At 46.2% G+C, this 12407-nt stretch overlaps 2 protein-coding genes across 4 annotated transcripts in view; one reads left to right on the forward strand and one right to left on the reverse strand.

Annotated features, from left to right (window-relative positions):
- The window catches only part of THSD1 (thrombospondin type 1 domain containing 1), a 25997-nt gene extending 20644 nt beyond the window's left edge, over positions 1-5353 (forward strand). For 2 of the 3 annotated variants that reach the window (XM_015851884.2, XM_015851881.2), the window contains one exon: positions 1234-5353. In XM_015851884.2, the coding sequence (XP_015707370.1) occupies positions 1234-2609 (1376 nt within the window). In that variant the 3' untranslated portion in view covers positions 2610-5353. The remainder of the gene's footprint in view (positions 1-1233) is intronic. The other variant, XM_015851882.2, reaches the window with a different exon arrangement.
- LOC107308192 (fibrinogen-like protein 1) lies at positions 5103-12203 on the reverse strand. Its single transcript, XM_015851885.2, has 8 exons — positions 12091-12203; positions 11118-11199; positions 10034-10244; positions 9436-9595; positions 8264-8361; positions 8097-8185; positions 7383-7573; positions 5103-6670 (listed from the first exon to the last, which is right to left on the reverse strand). The coding sequence occupies exons 2-8, from the start codon at positions 11187-11189 to the stop codon at positions 6481-6483; spliced, it is 1011 nt and encodes a 336-aa protein (XP_015707371.1). The 5' UTR covers positions 11190-11199; positions 12091-12203; the 3' UTR covers positions 5103-6480.
- Between the last annotated feature and the right edge of the window lie 204 nt (positions 12204-12407).

A 12407-nucleotide genomic window follows, 5' to 3' on the forward strand; every position in this document is an offset into this window, starting at 1 on the left:
TGGGCTATGTTTGCCATTTGGGCATCCTGCACAGTTAATAGCTCACTGCTGAATGAGCATTTTTCTGGGTTTTAGGCAGTACATCCAGACTGGTGTCTGCCTCTCATTATTCTGCACACATGTTTTGCGTGTCAGACAATCAGTGCAAGGCAGGCAGGGGCAGATTTACAACAGACTGTCCATGGCTTTGGTGGAAGGCTCTGGGTCCTGGATCAAACTAGAAACTGGGGCAAAGCTTTTCGTGGTTTAGTCTGAGCTCACAGCTTCATGGCCAGCTCTTGACAACCACAACTGAGCGGCTTCGTTCTCCAGCATCATTTTCATGGCCTTATGAAGATGTTTGGCTGTAAGGAATTAGGAAATGAGTGCTGTCTGATACTAAAATCTGCTGCTGGAACAGCTTACACGCTTCCAGTTATGCTGTTTTCTGCTTGGGGCTGCCACTGAAATGCTGTAGACCTTATCCAAAACAAGAGTGACTGCTCTCTCAGTGGTTCAGTGTTGTGACGTAACATTCAGGAAGGAGGTTCAAATAGTGCTATGGAAAGCTTTGAGATGTTCCAATTTCCAGATAGCAGAATATTCTTCCACTTTTTGAAGGTCCATCTCCAGTTCACAACAGAAGAGTTTTAATGCTGATATGGCCGTGGCAGCAGAGCAATGGAACCTCATTTAGGAGCCTGCCATGCAGGGGGAAAGCTTTGTCTTCTGTGGTTGACAACACTGGGAAGTGGAAGAAGCACCTGCAAAGGGCTGCTCTGTAAAGTGACACTGTCACTGTTAGTGCTGTCTCTCTTCAAACTGCAGGGCTCACAAGCTGATAACTTTCACACCCCTTAAGTCACCCTAAGAATAATGTTAAAGTGATACCTGTACTACTCTCCTGTTATTTTTACTTCACTGCAGCACTTTTCAGCAGGAGATCTTGATGTACTCTATAAAGGAGGGCAAATATTATCATCCTGTTTTACACTATTTAGGAGTGTCTTTTGAAAAGAGCAGAACAGGAGAAGGTGACAATTACATTTGAATGATCTGTGGGTCCCATGATTTAAAGTAAGTAGATCCATTCCTGCCAGTTTGAAGTGAGCCATATTAAGTCACCTGCAGTGAGCAACTCGTACAGGCAGACCATGTACTGTACCGTATTAATTAATTACTCTATTGAAGCATCCATCCCAAAATACAGAATTCTGTTGTAACACTGGTGACAGTCTGTGCTCTTTGTTACAGCTGTCAAGCCTCCCACCCCACCTTCTGTCCAGCCAGGAGAGGACCAGAAAGCCAACAACATTGTCACCATCACAGGTATCTCCTTGTGCCTGTTCATCATCTTTGCCACTGTTCTCATCACCCTGTGGAGGAAGCTGTGCAGAGCTCAGAAGTGCAGCACGGCCATGCGTCGGAACTCCGTCCATTCCCCTGGCTTCCGTAAAAACTCTGACGAGGAGAACATTTGCCAGGGCAACAAGCAGCGGGACAGCTTCACCGAAGGAGGGGATGCCCCTGTTAACATCCCTCTGACCTACAGGCGTAGCCTTCAGTTTGCCCAAGAAGACGATGCCTCTGGAAGTGAGAACTTCCAGCCAAATGCCCAAAAAATAATCCCTCCCATATTCAGCTACCGCCTCGCACAGCAGCAGCTGAAAGAGATGAAGAAGAAGGGCCTGACTGAGACCACCAAGGTGTACCACGTCTCTCAGAATCCCTTGACAGACACAGTTGTCGGTGCCACCACGATGCTTCCCCTGAGTGCACAAACCCAAGAGGAGGGAGTGGCCAACAAATTTAGGATAAAAGCGCCATTTCTGGACCAGGCAGCTGGTCAGCCCAGATTTGTAGGAGAAGGCTGTAACCCGAGGCTGGATTTTCCATTCTCCCAGGCCAGTGCTGCAATGAGCCCCACCCAGACCTTGATAAGAAGAGCTCATTTCAAACACCCAGATAACAGAGGAGAGTTGTCTGAGAGGGGCTGCCACAGAAACCCTCAGTTTAGAAGAACAGCCAGCTTCCACGAAACAAAGAAGGCCAGGCCTTTCAGAGAGAGAAGCATGTCCACCCTCACCCCCCGGCAGACTCCTCTGTATACATCTAGGACCAGGACGTGGGACCAAGGCCTGGAAGACAGAACACGGCCAAAACTGAGGAACACAAACCCAACCTCTGAAAAGCTGGACCAACCCCACGGCACTGCACCGACGTGCGAACCACAGGGCCACGGCACGAAAGGCCACCACAGGGCATGTCCACCTGTGAAGAAGCTGGACCTGATCGCTGATCGGCAACATGGCGGTCAGGAGAGGGCCCCTGAAAAGCCTGAGCCCAGCCGGAGTAAGCGGGGCCCTTCACCTAACCCCAAGGGTGCGTGGCGGAAGGAAACAGGCTCTGCTGGCAAAGAGAGTTACCAGAGAGGCCTCACTGTCAGCCCTGCCCAGTACAGAAAGGACAAGTGCCAGAGCTTCCCGGTGGACCCTGAGTTTGCCTTCTACGATAATACTACCTTTGGCTTAACAGAGGCAGAGCAGCAAATGATCGATCTCCCTGGGTATTTCGGCTCAAATGAAGAGGACGAAAGAAGTACTTTAAGTATTGAGAAGCTCGTGATCTGAGGCACTCAGCGTGACCCTATAGGAGGGGCTTGTGCGGGAGTGGGTCTGCAACATCTGCTGGGTTCTGCTGAAAGGAGCAGTGGGAATTACGTTCCTCCGCTTGGAGAAGGAGAGAATTCCCAAAGTCTGACTTATGGGAATACATTCCTATAGAATTACTGGGAAGTACTTTCGTATAATTATTTTTTGTACATGTGTGTCTAGAAATTCGCACATAATAACCTGGGAAAGCCTGTATTAGCGAAGGTGTGACACAGGAGTAATGCACTGGGTTTTGCTGCATAAAGCAGTCACCTTTTATGCTTCAGACAATGAATCCCATTGATCTGGACATTTTTGTCTTGTGGAAGCCTTCTATTGGTGGATGATGTTGTCCTAAGAGATCCATTTTCCAAACATCTGTCCTAATTAGTGAATAATTTTCCATTTAGGAAACACAAACCCCAAGCTGTGAGCAATTCCCATCTCTTTATTCTTCTTTTTGTGGCCATTATTGAGCTGTGTCGATTGGCTGTAGTTGCTGAAACATGTCGTGTGTTGGTGCTCCTCTTCACTGGGTGGGTGAAAGCGCAAGCAGCGCATCCTGCCCATTTGGAGAGAAGATGGAGGGGGTATTTTTCCATCACTCAGTGCTTTGATATTCTCTTTCTGCCAATATTTGTAGCAAGAAAATACAGCGATGTGCAGATATTTGCAGGAGATAGTAGAAAAGGGCATGCTGGTAGGAGGGGCCAAGAGAATTATTGAGTGTAGCCCTTGGAAATGTTAGTGTCTGAACAGCCATAGCGGGCAGTGGGAGCAGCCTGACCGCCCGCCCATTCTGTGATCATCTTCGCCTTTATTGAGCAGTTTGTTTTCTGTGTTAATTAATTGACAGTGATGCTACCACAGCAAGTTTAAAATAAACTACGGACAAGCCCAGCAAAGAAAACATTCATTTGGTGAATACCTGGTTTGCAAACCAAAAGGAAAATGGCTTGACAACATCTGTCGATTCCCAGAGAGCCTGGAGGTGAAATGCAAAAGTCACATTGGTATTCTCTTTTTCATGCTCAATAATCAGGAATTATAAATCAGAGATTACTCAGTGCTGGAGGAATTCAGAGCTGGGTCAAAACCCTGACTGACAGCACAGACACAGCTCAGGCCAGCGAGAATGACTCAGGGCGTTTGCTTGGCGATCGTTGGAGCAGCCGCCTCTTCAGAGTCTGCAGGGACAAGGGGAGCACTGCTGGGTACAACCAGGGGAAGAAAAGATGCTGGCAGCAGGGGATGGGATGAGGGAAGGTGGGTTCAGGCAGAGAACTGTCAGTCTTCAAACACCCCATAAGCAGCCTGATCTGTATGGCAGGGCCCGCTGTGCTGGGAGGAGGCGGGATGTCAGCGTTTGGCCGCCAGCTGGGCTCTGCAGCCAAAGGAACATTTTCCAGCTGCTGCCGGAGCTCGGGGCCTGAGTGTCAGGGTGCTGAGTGCTGCCTCTTCCCAGAGCTGCTCCAGCACAGCAATGTGTTCCCATCACCTGTCAGCTCAGTGTGCTGCTCACAGCAGTTCAGAACAAGTCCGCACTTGAGGTCCAATCCAAAGCTAATCAAATGTAACTGGTCTTTAAACTGACTTAAATGAGCTGGAAACCAGATCTCTAGAGCAATTACCTCTTAGCTCACTTACCACCCCTGTGCTAAGGTAAACTTGGCTGTGCGGAGCACATTTGCCCTGAAGCAGTGATCTGTCAGCTTCAGAGCTACAGTGCTGCGAGATGTATTTACAGTCTTGTAAGGCAGGAGACCCTGGAGAAATGGATGATCAAATGTACTGCATAACAACATTCGGGAAGCCTTAATAAAACCTTCAGTGGGAGGTATTTGAGCTTGACAGTACTTCTCAGATCAAACTAGTACTTGTCTAGTGCCATTTTACGGTATTTATTAGTATTAAAGGGGTTCTGACACACTCAGTAGGGTTTGTTTTAGGTGCTGTGGGGTCCTGCCCAAAGCTTTGCGACTCTTGGGTCTCCAAGGAGCTCCCAGCACCCGAAAGAGGCAGCCCTGCTCTAAGCCAGCTGCTGCTTTCATAGAATCATAGAATGGCTTGGGTTGGAAGGGAACTCAAGGATCATGAAGGTCCAACCTGCCTGCCACAGGCAGGACTGCCAGCCACTAGTCCAAGTATTAGACCACCGGCCCATTGCATGCTGGCATTCACTTTTGCAATCATTGGGATGTCCAGAACAAGTGAGAACAGGATTTACCTCCTGAAAAAGCAGGGGGATCAAACCAAATACACTGACTGTTCATACGTCTGTGCATGGTCGCCAGGACAGCCTGAGACATAGAAACTAGATTTACTTTGCAGACCCCTCTGAACTACCCAGGACAGAAGGTACCTATGCACCAGAGATAACACAATAACGATATTCCCACATTTGGTGCTTTCTCAAGGTTTTCATCCGAACTGCTGTTCAAATTCCTACTCTTTAAAAACAGATACAATGTGTTCAATCCTACTCAGATGGTTTTATTTCACACTTACGGCTAAGTAATACAAATTATAACGTGCATTGTTCTAAAAGCAAAGAAATGAAAAATAGCCTATTTAAAAACATGGAAATTCAGAAAAGAGAGAAAAAAGAAAGGCTCATCCTGCAACACGGTAGTTAAATGATTTGCATCAAGTTGATATTGCTGTTCATTCTGACTTGTAGTTCCCAACAACTTGTGGAAAATAAATCATCAGTATTTCATTTCTTTCAGTCATTTATGCTCTTTCATTTCACTCAGATGAGATAACGAATGCAGTGTGCCTTGTGTTTCAGTCACTTTCTTTATGCTGATTCCCCTTCCCTCGCTAAGGAAAAGATCTTATAATAGGTTTGGTGAGGCAGTGGCACAGGTTGCCCTGATAGGTGGTGGATGCCCCATGCCTGCAGACACCCGAGATCGGGCTGGATGTGGCTCTGAGCACCTGATGGAGCTGCAGGTGTTCCTGCTCACTGCAGGGGAATTGGACTTGATGGCCGTTAGGGGCCCATTTCAACTCTAGCAATTCTATGATTCAGTAATTATAAAGTGGTCCGGTAAATTACACGAGAACATAGAGATGGATCATGATTGCATTTTATGAACTCCCAAGGATATCTGCTATAATCTCAAATTTAGTAAAATCTGCCTGATTTAAATCCGAGACTTAAATATAATGATCAGCACTGCCTGTGATTGCATTAGCACACCTCAGCATGCTGTAGAAGTGGCTCTGCAGAGCAAAGCAGGGGCAACGAAATGCAGCATCAATATTGCCGGTGTTTTTGGGGCTTACTTTGAAGTAGTCTTACTTGGAAGTATCCAGGATGCTTCTTAGCTGTTCGAGCACATCCATCTTCTGGTTTGGTTTTGCATTCTAGGTGTGTTCTGAGACTCAATTGTGGCAACTGGTGACCATAGAGAGTGGCTTAAAAACATGCTGCTAACCCAAAACAAGACACTAACGAGGGCACACCAGATGAAGTCCAATTCCTTATCACCTCATTGTTTCTGTTCTCATGTTCTCATAACTCAGGCATCGACCATCACAATGGAGATGAGAAAGACCTACCCTTGAGGAGCACAGGTAGCTAAAAGAATGTGCTTGATCATTCGAGATCCAGAGAGCTTTTCAGAAACGCTCTGCAATGAAGTCCCAAAAAGAAAGCTGTAGTTCTTCCATACATTTTCCATTCTCTTGTTGGCTGGCTGTGCTCTAACAGCCCACAGCTTTCCCCTCATCTAGTAGGTGCAGCTACAGTGCAGTGCTGGCAATTGGCAGCAGCAGCAAGCTGGCTATTAATGTACAAAACTCTTTTCATCCTGTACTTTTTCTCTTTTCAAAGCAGCAGATTTCAGCTCCCCTGACCATCCTCACCATCTCCACTCTCACTGTCAACAAAGAATGGAGACCTGATTTTCATGGCTGAGGATTTGAGCGAGTACCACATGCCGCGCCACGTAGACCAAACAATGCCGTTGTCGTGGGATCCGTTGTACCTTCCTGTTTTGTAGTACCATCCATTGAGGTTTACAGCGTGACACCTTGGAATGATGTTGGGGAGGGAAAAAAGGAGATGATGTTTAGCCTGGGAAGATGTTGTGTTATTACAACAAGGTACAACTTTCATGCAATATACATTTGGAAATACCATGGGTGGGATGCACTGACAGGTTCAGACACTAGATATGTCTGTCATAAACTAGATATCTGATATCCTACTACTACCAATGGAGAACTGGTTAATGCAGTCAGTGGAGCCAAGAGAAGTATGTGGGTCATCCTATAGCAAACACCTGCTCTGGTTGGATAACAAAACCTGTTGGCTGCTTTGAATGTACTGACCAGGGACATGATTAATTTCCCTGAACAGAGATTTGTGGTATGCTTCAGCTCAAGCATAGGTAACTTTTGCATTCTTCCTCTTGCAGTGTCTATGATGACTTTCTTTCATAGTATATAACCCAAAGCACTTCCAAGTAATTTTCAGTCAGGCTCTTCTTCCAAGTCATTCCCCCTATACTTTTATTCTGGCATGTTTTCTTAAAATGAATGCAGCTGACCTGCTTGGCTTCATAACGAAAGCAGCAGATTGTTTTCCTGTTGGTGTGAGCATGTCGGATTTAGCTGTGTGAGGTGGCATGTGCCAACAGCAACCTCCATCTGCTGCAAGGCAGGCAGGTCCTGTTGGCAGAACTGCCACCCACACCTTGTTCATACTCCCAAAGGCTGAGTAGAATCAACTGCTTTCCATACCTGTTAAACCACCAACCACCACTGCTCTCCAATGCACAGTTGCCTGCCAGGAATCGATCGTGATCCTTGTCAGATGTGGTGAACTGCATCCCTCTGTGAGAGGCTGACCACTGATCTTCAAAACTGCTCCCACCAGACAGAGCGTCACCGGCATTACCGGAGTAGGTGCCAAACCATAACCTGTAGTTGTCCTGCAATGGGATGTAAAATGTGTCTTTGATATCAGATCTTATTTTTGAAGTCCAATTTTCTCTATCCACTGTATCCCCTGTCAAATAAGTGGAAGAGTTCACTCCATCCTCCTGGCACCCTCCCTCCAAGTATTTATACACATGGGTAAGGTCCCCCCTGAGCCTCCTCTTCTCCAAGCTGAGCAGGCCCAGCTCCCCCAGCCTTGCCTCATACGAGCAATGTTCCAGTCTCTTCATCATTTTAGCAGCCCTTCTGTTATAGTAACATTGTTAAAAAGGGCTTCAGGCTTTACTGATTTTCATGAATCATTTCATACACTATGCAACAAGCTGGAAAGCTCTGCCTGGCTCATTGATCACAACACCTGTTGCAGGAAACTGTGCCAAGCAGATGCATTCATAAGCTGGTCATGGTTCAGCTAGAACAGCTCCTGTAGCATCTTCTCTAAGACCTAGAAGTCATCTGATTTTTAGCCTAACAGACCTGTCCTCTCAGGAATTCATTGCTCTCTCCATTTCTTACCTCTTCATTGGTGAGCTGGAAGTTTTCATATATTGCATAACGTCTTTCCCCGTGCCAGTCCATCAGGTCGATCTTTAATGAGCTCTCTCCTAAGCACAAAGTGGACTCCTGTTAGACGAACTATCTCAGGTGAATTGGAAAAGTCTGTGGAGGGAGAATACTTGCACCTCTAGCAAGCAGGTCGTGGATGTGGTCATTGCCCAGCCAGTATTCATCATTCTTGTCCTGGAACTTCCCAAATCCCAGTTTGTAATCATTCCACTTCCTGCAATAGATACGAATACAAATTTCAGCATATGGGGGTAACAAGGGTCCGTCGGTGACACTTGCAGTCTAATATATACATTAGCCCTGGATGAATAAAGTGATATAGTGAAGAGTCTGAAAATGAGCAGAAGCTGCAAATAAAAGCTTCTGGATGAAGCTGGAAGGAAAACATCTGGATCTGCTTTGTGTTCCTGTTCCACTTGAGCCTATTTTTAATTCACTGACTGCTCTCACTTCTGTTTCTTTGCAGTGTCACCGTTTGTGGCTACTCGTCCTTTAAAGACACATACTTGTTTTTCACCAGAATCCTCCAGCTTTGTTGTTCTTAAGATAAATCTTACGTCATTACATTCTTCTAATCACTTCAGTAACTTAAATCCTCCTGTTATTTCTCTGCTGCCTTTGATATTCACATATACTACCTGAGTACTGTTATTTCCAATTAAATTAACCCTGTCTTTATTTGCTCTCACAGGTTGTTTGTGGGGATTTCAGTTCTGCCTGACCTACCTACTAGTCAATGCTTCTCCTTAGGATGTTTTCCACTGCCACAAATTCACTTTTGCTACGAGTTGAACTGCCATGGCTATATAGCTACCTATGGGGCAGGATAGCTTAGAGCCAGTTGACGTAGCTTTACAATGGGTCATACTTGATTTAAGAGACACTTAGACATGCCCTAAAACTCTGTGTGCTATGATTAATCTTCATGGGGACATTTTTTTCCAGGTAAAACACTTTTTACCATAAGGGATGTCAAACATGGGAACAGGTTAAGGGGCGTTTGGATCGGGCAGTTGGATGACCTTTATAGGCCTCTTCCAGTTGAACCACCTCATACAAATATGCATGCACATGCAATCTCAAATGCAGACAACCATGGAAAAGGCGTTTAAAATCCATCTTGAAAATGACCTCCTGTTACCAATATATACCCACACGTCTCCCTAACGCAAAGAGTTACTATTGTTATTATCTTGCTTATCCAGCTTCTCAATACTTGGGTTTTGCCATCCGGTGGGCACTGGGGGTCTCACAGAAGGTTCTGTTGATGGGACCTGAAGGCACCTACCTGTTGAAATTCTCTCTGCCATTACTCCGTCGCTGAATTACAGTCCACCCACCGCCATCAGACATGTCGCAGTACACCAGGAAAGGCTCTTGGTCTGCCCTGGGCCTGACCCGGTAGTAACCACTTTTGGTGTTCTTCCTATTATACACTGCAGAACAATCTGGGCAGAATGGTATCGGTTTGTTATATGAGGGAATGCAAGGGGGTATGTGCAGCTGAGAGAGGGCATCGCCAAGAGAAATAGGACAAGGACCCTTGGCTGGCTCTGCAAGGCCTGCAGTGCCAAAGCAGACAAGCCAGAAAGGTGTTAACAATGCTGGTTTCCAGAGCGGGGCTTTAGGGCCTTGGGAGTCATTGTGAAACAGGGGTGGGTACAGCTCAGGTGGGGCTACAGCATGTGGAATGTGGGAGCAGGGCTGGCTCTGTCAGCAGGCGCCATGCAGAGACCAGGGAATGGCATGGGCACTTGGCTGCGCCCAGCTGTACCTCAGACTCCCAGAATATCACATATATCTGTATGTGATACAAGGGACACTGCAGGAAGAATTAAGCATTTTTTACCAGCTGACTTTTCCACATATGCTAATGCAAAATGTACCTTGGTCATAGACTATCAAATTCCCGCTGGTTGTGGGTAAAAGAGGCTCATGCTGCATGCTCCTGTTGCCTGAGAAGATCCCACTTTTTGTCCTATGATAAGTGTTCTCCAGGATGTCCTTCAGCTGTAGTTCATACAAGTAAAGCAAATCTTGAAGATGTTTTAACCTTTGTCTCAATTTATTGTTGTCTAGGAGGCAAATATCCTTTTCCTGGGTGAGGAGGAACGGAGAAAAAATAAAGAACAAAAAGTAAAGTTCAATCAGTGATAGGAACAGAGGGGCAGAGAAGAAATGAGTGTGTATCTATTCTTGACCCCAACATATTGCTCTGCCTCTATGGATCAAGATGGTCCAATGGCAGTCCCTTCCCAAGAAGTATGAGTCCTGAAGCATGGGCTGCTGAGTCAAACCCAGTGAAAAGTGGTTTCTTGCAATGGTCTTTCCACTGATCTGAGCATTACAGAATATCATCAGATATGTGGAAAATTACTTAGGACAAAAGTCATTCAGCTCATTTAAGGAAATCAAAGGGAGTTTTGCAGACTATAAAACTCCTCAGGGTAATAAGAGCAGAAAATCCTTGCTCTTGCACTGCAGTCAGGCTAAACCAGCAAAATATCTTGTAAAACTGGAAGATAAAAGAGCTGAAAAGCAGTGGGCCTACTGGGATAAGTGGAGTAACTTCAGAGCTGCATTACTATAATCAAGGCCAGAATCCTGCCCACTCTGGCTGGGACTTTCAGCAACAGCCTAGTCTGTGGCTGATGATCCCCCATTAGTAACATCAACAAAACAGAGCAAAATCACTTCCAAGACAGACAAGCAAAGGTGTGCATAAGAACCAGCTGCTGGTTTTACTCTGACAGCTCTGGGCTCACCTCTGCCAAACTCTGTACCTCTTTGAGCTGGCCCAAGAGCGATTTGCTCATCAGATGAAAACAGGTTGCTTCAGACTATGTTGAGCTCCTCTTTCCCTGCTTCTTAAATTGCAATTAATAAAAAGAAGACAGTTTTCCCTGGAAACGATAACCCATTGGGATATCACAGAAAGGCTGTACAGACACTGGCTGAGGCAATACGCACCGAAAACCTGGGTGCAGGTGAGCTGAAGTTGACCAGAAGGAGCAGCAGCAACCAGGCCATCAACACACTCATCTCTCAGCACCTGAAAAGAAGCATTGACAGAGTGCACTGTTTCTTAAGCTCCTTTCACATCTTACCCCTTCTCCCCTACATCACAATCACATTTAACTCCCCAGTAAATGCTACAAGGTTGGATATTTTTTCACAAAGAATGGTGAGGCAGTGGCACGAGCTGCCCAAGGAAAGTGGAGTCACTGTCCTTGAAGGTACAAGAGCCACGTAGATGCGGCACATGGACAGGGCTTTGGGCTGAGGCTCAGCTAAAAGAAAACACATAAACAGCCACCACTGGGAGCATGCAGCTGAGTGCAGGAGAACAGTACAAATTGTTCGCAGAGCGCCTGCATGGTGTGCTTAAAAAATAACAACAACAATAAAAGAAATCGTAAAAGAATAAAACAAAATCTGAGAAATGGGATAAAGCAACTCCCCCTCTTCACATCTGGAAGCACTGCGGAAACTTGGCTCTCCAGATCTGCACTCCCAGGACTTGCTTTGCTTCAGCTTGCGACCCTGGGAGCAAACATATAGAGCTGGCAAAGCTGCTGTGACAGGGGAGCTGCCTGAAAGCCAGGGCCAAAGCAAAGCAAGAGAACAGCCCTGTGGAAGTCACTGATAAAAGCCGTGCAGGTGTGAGCTCTGGCACGTGGCATTTTTTCAGATGACGGAGAAAAGATTTCAGCGTTATAGAATGATTCTCTCCCAGCCCAGGACTGCTGGCACTTCTCCATCCTGCTGCCATTCTGGCACTGAGGTCAGGATCAGGCCCAGTGCAGAGAATGTGGGTGGAAGCAAAAAGCTAACAGGAAGGATGGATTGGAGCAATGACTCCTGAAAAATAGATAGTGAAGTCTAGAGGGGGGAAAAAGCGCCTTTGCCTATGCCTTTATCAACATATATTAAATCCACATACCTGCAACTTGCCTTTCCTTCAGACCTCCTCCTGATAAGAATATCTCCCTTGAAAGTCAACTGCAAAATAAAGTGATCATAATCCTGGCTTTCTTTCTAGAGGCTGAGTAGATTTTCCTTTCCAGATGGCCCACATCAAGGGCTCAGAAGAATGCTTCACCGCAACAGGCAGCTCCATACAAAACACAGGCAGTTTTACCCAAACCCTGATGTATCTGTTGTTACCCAATACCTCACAGTTAGAATAAGGAACAGTTATGTTTCTATCAGCAGTGCTCTCCAAATGAGAGTGACTGCTGGTTGCGTACCATTACCCAC

Source organism: Coturnix japonica, chromosome 1, assembly GCF_001577835.2.
Source record: "Coturnix japonica isolate 7356 chromosome 1, Coturnix japonica 2.1, whole genome shotgun sequence".
In the NCBI taxonomy this organism is placed as follows: Eukaryota; Metazoa; Chordata; class Aves; order Galliformes; family Phasianidae; genus Coturnix; species Coturnix japonica.